The following is a 15490-nucleotide window of genomic DNA, read 5'->3' on the forward strand; positions in this document are numbered from 1 at the left end:
CCCTCCAAGTGCCATTCAAATGGTGCATGTGCGCCAAGTCTTGCGATCGATTATGCTGGGTGGGGCTTACCCCCTGAGCTGATGTGCAGGTTTAGGGGCCCTGAAAGAGGCTGGTGGTTACTCATTAGAGTCGCCATCTTTTTCAGCACAAACACACGTTTTAAGTGTGTTTTAAGTGCATTATATAAATGTGACACTAGATGGTGTGGGTGAGCTAATGAAAAATTCCATATATTTTTTTAAATGTTTTTTAATAAAAGCATTTTCACAGCGTTTTATATACTGTATGTGTGTAGATTCAGCCCTGTTTGCTCAGTTATTTCTGAGTCGAATGAGGTTTTCTCCATAGTAATAGCCCTGTCAGATACAGGTTTCTCAGAAGTAAATCTTGCAGAGATCAGTGATTCTTCCTAGCAAGTAAGTGCAGAAAGAATTAGTCTTGTGTGTTTTTTCTTGAAAGACATTTTTTGTGTGCGCTTTTAACAGTTGCGTGATTTGCAAAAATTCAACAGGTGCAGAATCTCATGCTCTACCGAATGAGCTATACAGAGGTTGGCAGCATCCTTTTCACAGCCTTTCATAATACATCTGATTTCAACAGAACTTCCTGAGAAATTGGAAATGTCAGAAACTGCCTTACGCTAAGTCAGACCATTGGTCCAGCTAGATCAATGTTGCCAACACTGACTGCAAGTTTCAGGCAGAGTCCAGGGATTAGAGCTGGGACCTTTTGCATGTAAACCATGTTCTCTACCACCATGTTATTGTGCTGTGTGCAGCCCTGTCCTGCACACATTTACTCCAAGTGCGTGTACAAAGGCTGAAAGCTCTTGCAGCTCCATCTGTTTCTCTACTGCCAATCAGAGGGGAAGCTGGGTTAGTTTGTTGCAGCAAACACCACAAAAGAATATTGTAGAATCTTAAAATACTAACAAATGTATTATTGCATAAGCTTTTGTGGATTGGAGATGGTTATGCACAAACAAGGGGAGACTGCAATGTGCAGCCACATAATTTATCAAAACCAGTGGACTCTTGTGGCACCTTAAAGATTAGCACATTTATTTAGAGGTCTAATTCTATCAACAAATGATTTGAATAGTGACATTTTAATCACACTAGCTTACAAATGCCAGGATATATCTGCAGGATTGCCTTACCCCATGTTCACCCACTCAACTGCTTAAACCTGCGGAACTGGTACCATTATTGGTGTGGTGCCTCATAATGCTTATTCTTAGCATTTATTTAATTTGTATACTACCCTTCACCCAACGATCCCAGGGCGATTCACAGCAGAAAAATACATAACGAGATCATCACTTTCCACAGTTGTAACAAAATCTCTTAATGTGGCGACACCTAAACTTTGGAACTTCCTGCCTATTGATTTCTGTACTCCTCTCAGTGTCTGCTTGAAAACATTTTTGTTTCGGAAAGCCTATCATGTAGGGGCTGATGTGCCTTGATAGTTTTCAGTGTTGGTTTTAATGACCTTTAACTGTTTTTATTGATGCTTTTAATATTTTATCGTAAACGGCTTAGTGGTTTTACTGCAAACAGGCAGTATATAAATTTCGTTAAATCAATAAAATAAACATTACTGGAAGGAATTTTTTTTGTTTTAAAATAAACATGTATGCCATCGCCAACACTGCTTTGCCAATGGCCACTGCCTCAACTTAGTGTATTTCACTGCTAATAACGTATTACTTTCATTTTCCTCTGACCTCACCGTTTACTATTCTGCTGCCAACTCTCAAGCTACAATTTGCTAGTCTTTAAGGCGCCCCCTTTTTCCTTTCTCAAAATGAGAGCTGCAGCGCCTCCTCCTGTCCGACAGAGGGCGGGCCACGAAACGGTTCTCGCTGCCGCAGAGACGAGACTCTCGCCTGGGTTTGGTTGTTGTTTTTCCGCTATGGCACCGGCAGCGAGTCGGACCAAAAAGGGAACGCTTCCGGAGGCGTCGCCCTGGCAACCTCAAAGCCCGCCTCCCCGCTCCTGCTCCGTCCATTGGCTGCGACATTGACTGCGCCCAATGAGGAGCAGAGGAAGAGGGCGCCGCCTCTGCGTGCGGGGACTGGCGCGCAATGGCGGACCGCCTCACGCAGCTGCAGGATGCGGTGAACTCGGTGAGGGAGGCCGCGTTCCGCCCGGGACGGGGCCTGGGCCTTGAGCGGAACATCCCCGGGCCCTTAAAAAGGGGGGTGGGAGGGGAGGGAGGGAGCCCGTGGCTGCGAGTAAGAAGGACCGTAGACGCATCGTGATGCTGCAAGTGCCTCAGCTGATCGCGCTATTCTTATTATTTTTGTGTAAAGGCCTTTCTGAAGAGCTTGTTAGTTAAAACTCCTAAGCAGGGTGCAAAAACGCAGGGGTAAAGCAGTAGAAAGAGGGTCTTGGGAGTCAGGGAAAGAGCCTGGGCACAAAAAGGGGCTTCCTGAGACGCCTGAAGCAGCTAATGGCTGGTGCTTCGTGTATTTTGTATTTGTCAACAGCTTGCAGATCAATTTTGTAATGCGATTGGAGTATTGCAGCAGTGTGCCCCACCCGCTTCCTTCACCAATATCCAAACGGCAATAAACAAGGATCAGCCTACTAATCCTACAGAAGGCAAGTAAACTTCCCTGGAATACTCTTAAGGGAGAGAAGAGTAAAATAATGCACTGTAATGTAAAATGGGAATCTCTTTTTAATTCTGAACTGCTCTTTACTTTTTAAAAATGTCTTACTGGTTTTATAAAAGAAACAGATGTAACAAGAACAATGAAAACCAGTATTTGTCCTTTACTTTTTAATAAAGTAAATTTATGTAAGTTTCTTCCTTAAGAGCTTTTTAATCAATAATGAATTGGCAGGGATTACTTGTAGGATGTACAAGTGTGTGAAGCAGGTGTGGGAACCTCTTCCCCCTCCACAGGTTGCTGAACTCCAACTCCAACATGGCCAATGGCCAGGGATGATGGGAGCTGATAGTTTACCAAAATCTAGAGGGCTCAAGGTTCTCTGCAACTGATGTAAGAGAGGCCGCTAACATTTGCCTCAGTTTAATTGTCCATGAGTAATTGCTCCAAGTAAACATTGAATGAACCTATAAGACATATTCATACCACCGTAAGTTTTTGTTTGCCTTCTATAAGGAGGGATTCTTGTGGCTGTAAGTTGGACAGCCTGGGGACTATGGACTGCAGGAATATACCACTTTTCTGACTTATAGTGATGCTACTGCCCTGCCTCCAATTGCTCAGATGTGAAGCATCTTATAGCAAACTAAATCTGAAACTCTGGTATTTCTGTATTGTCACTTGCATAGTAAGGTCATTTAACCTGTTCTATGCTTGTTTTAACCTATTCTATGAGATTCCTGCATTGCAGGAGATTGGACAAGAGGACTCTTTGGGGTCCCTTCCAATTCTGTGATTCTTACAAGTCTCACCATGTTGAGTGGACCTTACTACCTAGTAAGCGTGTTTAGGATTGCAGCCTGGAAATGCTGCGAGTAAGCTACACTGAACACTGTAGAACTAGAACTTATTTTTAAGTAAATATGCAAAGGGATTGTGCTGTGAAGCTTATATGGTCATTGCAATGCTCACATCTCATAATATTGTTTCCTGTTCGTTAATGGACTACTGACATAATAGAACCTATCCTGTGGAAGCTTTGCCATAGTAGCAGGGGCATACCTAGGGATTGGCCAGGTTATCCCATGGCACAGGCCCAAGTGGGTGCAAAAAAATGTACTTCTCCACCTTGGCTCGGAGTAGCTGTGAGCTTCCCCTGCCGTCCACTGGTAGAACACTTAAGACAACAAAAGCAAACTTCTTGAGTTTCTGGTTGGAGATGCTGATACAACTTTTTGCCAAGGGTGCATGAGAGCCTAGGTACACCTCCGCATAGAGAAGACACTCATGCAGGTTGGAGCACTTATTACTGATCTCATCCACCCCTTAAGTCTCCAGTCTCCCACAGCAAAGCTTCTCCCAAGTGTTGGGGGACCCTCTGTAATGGATAATAATAATTATAGTAGTAACAATAATAATAATTAATAATTTGATTTATACCCTGTTCATCTGGCTGGGTTTCCCCAGTCACTGGGTGGCTTATAGCATAGTAAAACATCAAACATTAAAAACTTCCCAATACCTTCATATGTCTTCTAAAAGTTATGTAGTTCTTTTATCTCCTTGACATCTGAAGAGAGGGCGTTCTACAGGGTGGGTGCCACTACCAAGAAGGCCCTCCTCTTGGTTCCCTCTAACTTCGCTTCTCGCAGTGATGGAACCACCAGAAGACCCTCAGAGGAGGAGGACAGTGTCTGGGCTGAATAATGGGGGTGGAGCCGCTCCTTCAGGTATACTGGGCCAAGGCCATTTAGGGCTTTAAACGTCAGTACCAACACTTTGAATTGTGTTCGAAAACGTACTGGGAGCCAGTGAAGATCCTTTCGGACCAGTGTTATATGATCCCGGCAGCCACTCCCAGTCACCAGTCTTGCTGCCGCATTCCAGTATAGGCAGAAAATCAGGTGCCCTGCCTTGCATGAACAAAGTGCTTTCTGCTTAGGCAAAAGCAACACTAGATCCAACTTATTTGCACTCTGTAGGGAAATGTGTTGTTTTAGACTTTCTGTACTCCATTCCCATGTGCTGTACAGTAAATCTTTGCAGTAGTTATTGTAAACATTTGCAGAAAACAAAATAATAAAAATATCTGTCATTATACAGTAAATATTATTGTGCATCTTGAAATTTTATTTCTTTTAAACAACTTGATCTTCTGCAATAATTATAAAGATGGTGTCCATGTTGTTGCTTTTGCAGAATATGCCCAGCTGTTTGCTGCATTGATTGCAAGAACTGCCAAGGATATTGACGTATTAATAGATTCCTTGCCCAGTGAAGAATCAACAGCCACATTACAAGTAAAAATGAAATTTAAATGGCTCATGCTTTGTGTAATACTGCTTTTGTTTACTATTGGATGCTAGGAATATGAAACAACCATGAATGGCACAGAGAAGTCCATAATAACCACTAATGCTGTACACTCTAAGTAAGGGACGGAGAACCTGTGGCCCTCCAGATGCTGCAGGACTCAAACTCCCATCATTCCTGACTATTGGCCATACTGACTGGGGCTGATGGGAGCTGAAGTCCAGCATCTGGAGAAGTATGTTTTATCACCTCTTATGTAAATGTCAGACAGCATTTTATTTGGTGGGGGTGGTGATCTCTGTAGGGAACCATTGACCGAAACGTGTCTTCCAGAACCCACTTGTGGAACTGCACTTCCCAGAATGATTTGTGGTGCCAAAGCCTGTTAGTCCAGAAGTGTACCCAGTTTTATGATATCAAACCTCTGCAGATCCTGCAGAAACACCAACTCCTGATTGATGTAGACAATGCACTTAGAGCAACCAAGGTTGTTTTTGTTCTATAACTTGGGCTATAACTATATGAAAATGGACCAAACCTGGAGTTGAGAGGCTGCTAGCTTGCCCAAGAACTAAAGACTGGCTTAGTTCCTGCTGTGACCATTAAAAAGCTTAATCTATCTTAAATACAGTTCTTGATAACTTAGAAATTATTAGCTGTGGGGGTATATACCTGTTTTGTTTTTTTTTTTTAAATTTATATTATTTTTAAACATTAAAAATGTATTTAATTCTATTTTTAATTCTATTTTGCTACATGGTTGTTTGATGCCCTGGGCTCTTTGGATAGGGAAGATAAAAATTTAAATTAAATAAGAAGTCCACTTTTGAGTGCTTGAGGGGGTGTCAGAATATAGGCAGCTGTTGCCTACCAAGTCAGGCCATTGGTCCATCTAGTTTAGTATTGTCAATGCAGACTGGTAGTAACTCTGCAAGGTTTCAGGTGGTGGTGTTTTCACAGCCCTGCAGGGACTTTTGAATGCAAAGCATGTGCTCTACCACTTCTGCGAAGTCATTAAGGGAGTTGACTCCAGTAAATGAAACTGTACAGTATTAGACTTTTCAGGTTCTGTGTTACTGAAATGCATAATAACACGCAGTATTACAAAGTGTTATAAGACACCAGCTATTCACAGGCTAAAAATAAGAGGGTCCCAGAAATGACTCTTACCTCCTCCCCCCCCCCCGCAAGAGTCAATCCTCTTCAATTTTAAAGTACTAAACAGATGTGCTGTCAACGTTTCTGTTTTTCCCAAATGTATAGGCTGCCAGTTTGCATCGCTTGGAGGAAGAGAATCACGAGGCAGCTGCACGTCTTGAAGAGGTGGTTTATCGTGGGGATATGCTCTTGGAGAAGATACAGAATGCTTTAGCTGACATTGCTCAATCCCAGCTGAAGACAAGAAGTGGCAGTCATAGTCAACCTGCTCCAGATTAACCACCAGAGGTGTTGGGACTTGACCACAAAATTTGAACTTCTTGAGAAGGTGGGGAGGGGAGGACTTTTTAAAAAAAGTTGTACATTACTGTTGAGCCTTAATCCTGTGGAAGGACGTCTGGTGTTGTGCTTCTGGGAAAACATCTCCCTGTTGACAAGATATTCAGTCTTTCGTAAGGCATTGCACTAGCAGGAAGTAATCACAAATTGAGAGTTGCCAAACTTTTAATTTTTAATATGTTCCTTATGCCCAAAGCCCTGTGCTTTGTTTGTTAATGTTTGTTAGATCAGAATGTCTGATTTCATTTGGCCGGCAACCTTGTGAAGTCATAATGAATTAAATGCCCCAGGCACGCATGTGTAATAAGGCATGCTTACAGGCACACAGTGTTTTATTGCATGGAATTGTCCTTTCGACTTCCAAAGCATTCAACTTCCAAATCGCGGCTTCTGATTGGCTGCAGGAAGCTCCTACAGCCATTTGGAAGCTGCAGAAGCCCCGTTGGACGTTTGGCTTCCAAAAGAATATTTGACAGTCGGAACAGTCACTTCCGGGTTTCGATCGTCCAGGAGCCAAAATGTCCGAGTTCTAGGGCATTTGACATCTAAGGTACGACTGTACATGTAAAGTGTCACTAAGCCACGGCCTTTAACTTGCTCCTAATGCTTATTATTCTTTTTCTATTGACTAGCGGACTAAAGAAAATCCTCTAGTTTTTCCAGTACAGATTTGCAATGGATAGCAAGAGCTTGGTTTTTATTTCTTGTGGAAGATCTGGGTACTGTCCAGCTGTTGAACAGCTTATAGATATCTGCATGTAGGTATGGATGATCACTGTACATTGGGGTGGGAAACCTCTGGCCCTCCAGACATTGTTGGACTACAACTCCCATTAGTTGCAGCCAACATGGGCAGTGGATTATTGGAGTTGTAGTCCAGCAGCATCTGCAGGGCAATAGGTTCCACATCCCTGCTGTATCCACTGTTACAGATATAATTAGATGGTCTGCTTTGGTGTGGAAGCGGAAGGAGAGAAGGTATGGAAGAATTAGAGGTTTGCATACCTGTTCTACATGGGACACAGCTTGGGCTAAATCAATTGATTCAAACAAAGGTGAGCCGTCATTTTTTATTGGAAGCTCAGTCTTGATGGTATCCAAAGTTAGAACTTAGACAATTTGCGTAAATGAAGCATAGCTGAATATGACAGGTCAACACTTTAATGTCAAACATGTGCAGACAAATAAAAATTAATTTTTGTCTTAAAATAGTTTGTTTATATCTATATTGTCTTTCTCTCACACTCACACACACAATTTTACCCTACTGCTTTTCTTTGTGTTGTAATATTCGAAACTAGCTAAATTGCCCTCATATCATCCTGATATTTGATTAGAAATCAGACCTACTTTTAAATTTATTTTTATTCTACCGTCAATTATGTAAATGTAAAAATTAAAAAACAAACTGAAGTGCTTTTTACAATATTTTGTACACCAACTAATTTTTTCATGTCCTCTTAATAAGAAAACTCCTAAACCGTACAAAATCAGAATTACAAATATACTAAAAGCAGATTAAAACAAGAAAACTCAGACCCTAAAAAGGACTAGGAAAACACACACGTGTCAAAAGATAGAAAAGTAGTTTCCAGATGGGTCTGTGGGGAGGAAATTACATAAATGAGGTGTTGCCCTCTGATTGGCAGCCGTTTCATCTTGGGCACTATGAAGATCCTTTTCGCTGACAACAAAAGACAGCATTGCCTGGGCTTTATATGCATGTTATACAGATTTTGTTGAACTATCAGACCATAATCTTTGTGCCAGATTTAATATTACTGATATTCAGGGAATAAATGGTGAGGATTCCTGAATATTTAAAACAGTTGCTTGAAGAAATGTGGATCTTCCTTCTCAGCTACTCTAGTACTGGACCGTCCCGTTCACTTTGGCATTAGAAAACGAAGAATGAAATCAAGGTTCAGCGTTTGTGCTAGAAAATACTACACATGGTTGACAGCATCCATTGTTCAAGAGAATGCAAATATAGGCACTAGCACTGATTTATATTGCCTGGGCTTTTTTGGGTGCTAATTAGTGTAAGCCCTTGTCTATGACCCTTTCCTGGAAACAATTCCTAGGGGTCCCTGTTCATTCATCATCAGAATAGTTCTCTCAAGTCTAGTAGATACAAAAGTTTTGCTATCTTTTCACTATGTTACCCATTTTTTCCCTCTTTCATAATTGGATACAGAATGGAATACAGGGTATAGCAGAGAATGTATACCATTTATTTATGTATTTTTATTTTTAAAGTTTTTAGATTTCCCTGAAGTAGGACCAGTTAGGATCTGAAACATGTTGGATCTATAAGCAGAACCAGGCAGACTACTAAGGAGGGCTTGGGAGAACCTGAAACTTGAATGTAAAGAACAACATGCAGCTCTTAATTCAGTTCAATGACCATCAACTCTTTTATGGTTCTACGCCTTTCTGGTGTAGATCAGTGGTGCTGTTTTGCAGTCTTTAATTAAAAGGGACACAAAATACTTGCAATTCTTGTGTGTCATAGCTTATCAGTGGTGTTTATCAATGGTACTTTAAAAATCAAAGTATTGTTCCATTTATCAAATTTATTTTTATTATTTTGTTTTCAATAAAGGAAATATGAAGAGGAATAGTGCAATCCTGTGAACCATACAGAGAAATGCAGAGGGTGGTATAGGTCCATTAAAGCTGTATTTCACTGTCCAATGTATTTCTCCACAGGTGACAGGGTCATCTAGTCCAACCCCCTGCAATGCTAAAGCATCCATGACGGGTGGCCACCCAACCTCTCCTTAAAAACCTCCAAGGAAGGAGAGTCCACAACCTTTCAAGGGAGTCCATTTCACTGTGAACTGTTCTTACTGTCAGAAAATCCTTCTTGATGTTTCGTCAGAATCTCCTTTCTTGTAGCTTGAAGCCATTGGTTTGAGCCCTGCTCTCCAGAGCAAGAGGGAACCAGCTTGTTCTCTTTTCCATGTGCCAGCCCTTGAGACATGTGAAGATGGCTATTCTACCTCCTCTCCGTCTCCTCTTTTCCAGTCCAAACATACCCAGCTCCTTCAGAGCTTCCATTCATTTCAGGGCAGATGAATGAAACTATAAGACAACATTTTTTTCACCAGTATTTGTGACCTTCTTGTCTAGTCCCCTCCACTTTAGCCATTTTGAGACCACTATGATATATTTCCCCTTAAATAGATTTATGCAGCTTTAAAAACTCTTCTGTCATTGGAAATCTTCCTGCATCTCTTTGGGATATATAATATACTATATGGTGGAAACTATTATCTATATTCCATCCATAATTTGATGGAGCAAGATGTGCCTCTATATGTATCCATAGAGATATTTTAGATAAGTGGCATTCGGTTGAGTTTCCTGCACTGCAGGGGGCTGGACTTGGGGTCCCTTCCAACTCTACAATTCTATTATTCTTTGATTGAAGGGCTGTTTGGAAAGGTTATTTTATACACTTTTAAGAGCTGGAAAGGGGAAGGAATGATTCTGCACATCATACTTCATCACCCAAACCTTCTCCTCTGATTTTGAAGTCAATTCTGAAATGCTGTTTCAAACCTGCTAAGCCCTCAGCTCATTGATTCTTGAAGATGGCAGCATCTCATACTATTAATGGAAGCTTTGTGTGATCACTAAATATAATCACATTATTTCTAATTGTAGGGCATCTCCTACAGGCTTTTTCACTTTGTTCTATTTATTCCACTGCAAACTAAATTTTCCCAATCTTGCTTACACAGCATGAAACACTTACATTGGTCTGGGAAATCCATTAAGGTGAGATCTGCCACCACAAAGCCCCATCTGGCATTTATTTGTTCAATACTTATTAAGGTAGCTAGTGACGTGCTTCCTTGGGCTTGCCGACTCTTTCAGCCACAGATGTCAGCTGTCTAGCATTGTCTGAAATTACCTATATTTGTCTTGCTCTCAGGCTGTTGTGTCTGCAGCTGGTGTGAGTTTGCATTTCTTGCAGTCTTTATCCTCCATTAAAGTCACCCCTTGTAATAGGGCAATACAGCCTCTTCTTCCTAGGCAAAACAAGCATTTATTTAACTAACCACATTTATTGACTGACTTTACAGTAACATAGTCCTTTGACCTTTTGCTATGAACTCTGTTTATGTACAGTATAGACAAAAGCACACTAATTAGCCTGGGAACAGGACATTTGTTATTATTAGGAAAATAGCTCACTTTCTAAGCACTCACAAATATGAACAGATGAACTTTCAATATTTAAAAAAAAGCTTTCAGCTTTCCATCCTGGTGTTATACAGTTGATTTGACATCTTAATGGACTTTATAACTGCAAGTATTTCACAGCCATGGAGTTGCCATTGTTGCAAAATACTACAAATCCACATACAAAATGTGTAGAGATTCTATACAAATATGCAAAATGGAACTACAATACAGCTGAAGTTTTAATAATGTAAATACTTTTATTTGACTATCAAAGTATGGTATATACCACCAATTCAATACAATTTAACATGGCAGTTTACAGCAGTATACATAATAAAATATAAAACCAGCAAAAAAGGACTAAAGTGACTGGTTGATAAAAATTGTAAACAGTTGCATAGATCTGTTTACATTAAAAGGTCTTCAAGAGATGCCCTTTTAATGCTGAACAAAAGTCCAGAAATAGCATTGTTTGAGAAGATTAAATTGTACCCAAACTATGAAGGACTTAACTTACAAACTTGCTGGCAGTGGCAAGGGTTGTTATAGCTAGGAAATGGAAAAAGCAAGGTGGATATCAAATAGAAGAATGGTATAGGATATAGCAATTAATGATCAATTAACATGTGCTATCAAAGAAGGGGGAAAGGGAAGATATTTGTGGAATTTGTATTGTTAAAATAGAAAGGGTTAAACCATTTCAAGAAGTGTTACATTTTGGAAAGTTTGATAATTATGATAAATAATGGTCTCAGGCTCAGCGTACACATTTTTATTTGTATTATTCTTATTTGTTGAAAGAAAGAAGATGCTCTTACCTCTTGTACTGGTAAGAGATGTGGATCCCACCCTCCACGCGCTTATAAAGCCAAATCATCTGCCCTCCAATGTTTCTCTGAGGAAAATAGAGACAACCTACTCAACACCAGGAAGCTTCTCTCGCATTGGATCGCATAGCACACGTATACCTCATATTTGTCATACATTGATATTGATCACCTTGAGCCAATGGCAACCTCTGCACCTCACCTATCTCACAGGAATGCTGTAAAGAAAAAATGTGCAAGGGAAGGGATCCACAGATAAATGGAACAAAATAAAAATTTAGTGTAAGCTGCCTTGAGTCCCTGTCAGGGAAAAAGGAGGAGGAGGAGAAGAAGAAGAATGGAAACAGAGAATGACCAGGAACATGCCAGAGAGCCTACCCCACCCTCTTTCTTGTGTGTGTGTGTTTTGAAGATTCTCTGGAAGCTGCATTCTGCACCCACTACCCTATTTGTTGGGGTTGGTTCTGGAACATAAGAAATTGCTTTCTACCACATCAGACCATTGATCCATCTACTACCGATGGTGTGTTGCAGATATTAAATATTGCAGAGTTTGAAGCGACTGGAGGCATAAAACTTACTCCTTTAGAAGTGAAACATTGTCCAGACCCATAGAAATAGTCAAACTTTAGCTGGCATAACTTTCTTCAAAACACAAAAACATCTAAAATATGCATGCAATATCTTCTGCTATCCAACACAGGCTCAGCATCTTACAAAATATGAAATAATCCAATCAGACCTATAAGCAAAGGTCTCTCTCTCCAGGCTGTTTGCGCTCCGGTCAGGAGAGCCATTTACTTGGGTGGTTCTTTGTGTACCATTCAGAGAGAAAACTCCATTTGCATCTTCACTCCCATTAAGTTTGAGAGGCAAAGACTCAAAGGCAACTCCTTTCAAAAGGGAAATTGCGACCCCCATACCTTCTCACATGATCCTAGTTACAACCCTCGGTTAGCTACCAGAGAACAACCATCAGTTAATCATTAACTCAGCAGGAGCTCAGAGTCCTTTAGAAAAACTCTTGTTTTTAGCCATTTCCATTAATACATACACATTTTTCATTTCTGTGTGAATTAGACCATTAACATGCTGACTGAGAGTGGCACTCCAGGGTTTGGGACGGCCCTATCTGGAGGTGCCAAGGACTGAACCTGGGCCCTCATTCTGCACTGGTGTGGAACCAGCAGGAGGGAGCCTTTTGTGTGAAGGCCTTTTGACATAAGAACAGTACAAATAGACACACATTTGAAGGTTACAGAATCGGGGGTATTCTTGATGCTACCCAGCAGACATCTTAGGAATGTACCGTATTTTTCGCTCTATAACACGCACCTGACCATAACACGCACGTAGTTTTTAGAGGAGGAAAATCCGTAGGCATGCCACCCGTAGGCATTCCCTCCATAACACACACAGACATTTCCCCTTACTTTTTAGGAGGAAAAAAGTGAGTGTTATGGTGCAAAAAATACGGTATGTTACAGCGATAAGTAATAGGGGAAGCAGTCATCAGAGAATGAAGTCATTGGGCCTATTGTGTTGCCAGTCAGCTAGGATCTAAAAGGACCACATGGTGGAAATGACTGTACTTCATCACTGTATAGTGCTACTCTTGAATCTATTGATCAACTAGCAACAGGGAAATAGTTTTGGAGGACGAAAATATTTTAACAGTTCCTGATTTCAGATTCCCTCCATCTTGTTTCTGAGCCTAACAAATCCCAAGAACATCTTGAAGCAGAAGGATTTAAATTGGTTTCCATAGAAAACAAGAACGGGGGAAGAATTCTGCATTTTAGGAGAAGGGCTCTGTCTGTGACAGTCCAACAAAGGCGAGGAGAACCAAAGGAAGGTCACTAAGGGGTAAAGTTTTGTTTGCACTTTTCTGGTAATCCAATATTTATTAAAAGTAAGTGAAGCATGGCTTTTTCAGCATCAAGCAAGCAGCTGGGAATTTCAGCTAAATCATTTTTCTTCCACCAGAACTCAGCAGGTCAGATGTGGCTTAGTCTTGCAAAATGCCCTGCGGCCAATATACCACAAAGCTTTAATGTAAGGCTTGTCTCCTAGTAAATAAATGCAAATATTTCAATAATTCATTTTGTATGGTTCTTCATTTTGTATGGTTCTTCGTGTACATTCTCAATGAGTTTTATGCCCATTTGGAGACAGCTTTCAGCATCTAGCCCTGAAGTGTTCATTCTATCCATTTAGAGAGGGGGCCGGCCACCTTTCAGATTACATACACTTATCCTACAGCAGCTCACTGGCTTTAAACACTGAATGTTTATTGTTATAAGCAATCAAAAATACTGTCAATCTTGCTATGTTATAACTTCCCAACCACAACATGTTCTTAAGATATATACTGTTGTTTTTGTAATTTAATCTAAAATATATCCAAGAATGGGGACAAGAAGTTTTCTGTGAATTCTTGCAACCTCAAAATCATTACAACCCCCCTGCAATGACAGCCCATCTACCCTTTTTAATAATTGCATATTATTAAATATGCACTGAATCCTCCACTGGCACCAATGGCTGCATATTAGCAGAATACTCATCTGCAGAAAATATGGAAGAGGGTTATTAACAAACATGCTGTAGGACAAATTTGCTCCAGGGATCTTCCCCAGAGGGAGTCAATTGCTCTGTGAGAAGAAGGAGTCAGACACCAAGACCAGGCAAAACAAAAGGTTGTTTATTCTCGAGACAGCGCTGCACGGGCAACTAACTCCCCGACTCGTGCTGCAAATAGGGAGAGCCCCGTCCTGTTCACATCAAAGGTACTTTATACCACACATGCTTCCAAACTTTAAGCAGCACTGTTAAACTTGCTTAGCTTAGTAATGAGACAGTGCCGAGAGGGAAACAGTGCTGCTCCAGTTCACCAGATGAAAATTATCACATTAATTAACCGCAGTGCTTGAGAAATGAAGCAAAAGGGACAAAAGGCAAAGCTGAAGAATACAAGCAATATGTAAAATGTTAGCGGCAGCAGGCACCAGGAATAGCTCTGTAATGGGCTTCATGCTTTTCCAGCTACTGCAGTAATTATTTGTGCAAGTATTATTTATTTAGCCGGCCAGTCAAAGCCGTTTCCCCGGTGTGGCTGCTGTCACATGCTGGCAGCATCTAGGAGCCACAGGTGAGAGCTTAGGGCAGGGCGGGGACCAAAGGTGGACAAACTACCCCAGTAGAAGCACAACATGTCCCCCACCAGACCTGTCCCACACTACCCCTCCGCTAACACCCCAGACCCTAGTTTGCATTCTGTTTTTAATATTGGCCTGCAAGATGAAGGATCCTTTCCATTTAAAGAATAGAAAAAAAGAAATTCTATATTTCACCAGGTAAGGTTCATAGGTTGTAAATCATAGTTGCTTTTGCTTAGAAGTAAAACCCCATTGAACTTGGGACGCGGGTGGCGCTGTGGGTTAAAGCCTCAGCGCCTAGGACTTGCCGATCGAAAGGTCGGCGGTTCGAATCCCCGCGGTGGGGTGCGCTCCCGTTGCTCGGTCCCAGCGCCTGCCAACCTAGCAGTTCGAAAGCACCCCCGGGTGCAAGTAGATACCGGTAAATAGGGACCGCTTACTAGCGGGAAGGTAAACGGCGTTCCGTGTGCTGCGCTGGCTCGCCAGATGCAGCTTTGTCACGCTGGCCACGTTACCCGGAAGTGTCTGCAGACAGCGCTGGCCCCCGGCCTCTTGAGTGAGATGGGCGCACAACCCTAGAGTCTGTCAAGACTGGCCCGTACGGGCAGGGGTACCTTTACCTTTACCTTTAAAACCCCATTGAAACCAGTGGGCTTCACCTATTTGAATAGATGCAGAAAAAATAATTGCCCTCTGCAAGTTTGCCAAAGCCCAAGTACCACCAAAGGCCTTTTTATCCTCCTTGTGGCAAGGCAGTTATGACCACATAACACACATCCAATGGTCTACTGGAATTAAAGTTGCAGAAGCTTAGAAGTGGAAAGGAGGCTGTCTTTCAGAGAAGGGTGTCCACCATTACTGAGGTTTTATTTGCAGA

The 15490-nt window shown here is 41.5% G+C and overlaps 1 protein-coding gene and 1 long non-coding RNA gene across 2 annotated transcripts; one reads left to right on the plus strand and one right to left on the minus strand.

The window, feature by feature from the left end:
* Nucleotides 1–1984: 1984 nt before the first annotated feature.
* On the plus strand, nucleotides 1985–7640 carry MED21 (mediator complex subunit 21). The gene is made up of 4 exons (XM_028747357.2): nucleotides 1985–2132; nucleotides 2496–2610; nucleotides 4821–4921; nucleotides 6198–7640. The coding sequence occupies exons 1-4, from the start codon at nucleotides 2091–2093 to the stop codon at nucleotides 6369–6371; spliced, it is 432 nt and encodes a 143-aa protein (XP_028603190.1). The 5' UTR covers nucleotides 1985–2090; the 3' UTR covers nucleotides 6372–7640.
* Nucleotides 7641–8867: 1227 nt separating this feature from the next.
* Nucleotides 8868–12224, minus strand: LOC144329125 (uncharacterized). The gene is made up of 3 exons (XR_013394534.1): nucleotides 12037–12224; nucleotides 11447–11523; nucleotides 8868–10471 (listed from the first exon to the last, which is right to left on the minus strand). It is a non-coding gene; the product is annotated as an uncharacterized LOC144329125 (long non-coding RNA).
* Nucleotides 12225–15490: the final 3266 nt, after the last annotated feature.

Source organism: Podarcis muralis, chromosome 10 (genome assembly GCF_964188315.1).
Source record: "Podarcis muralis chromosome 10, rPodMur119.hap1.1, whole genome shotgun sequence".
In the NCBI taxonomy this organism is placed as follows: domain Eukaryota; kingdom Metazoa; phylum Chordata; class Lepidosauria; order Squamata; family Lacertidae; genus Podarcis; species Podarcis muralis.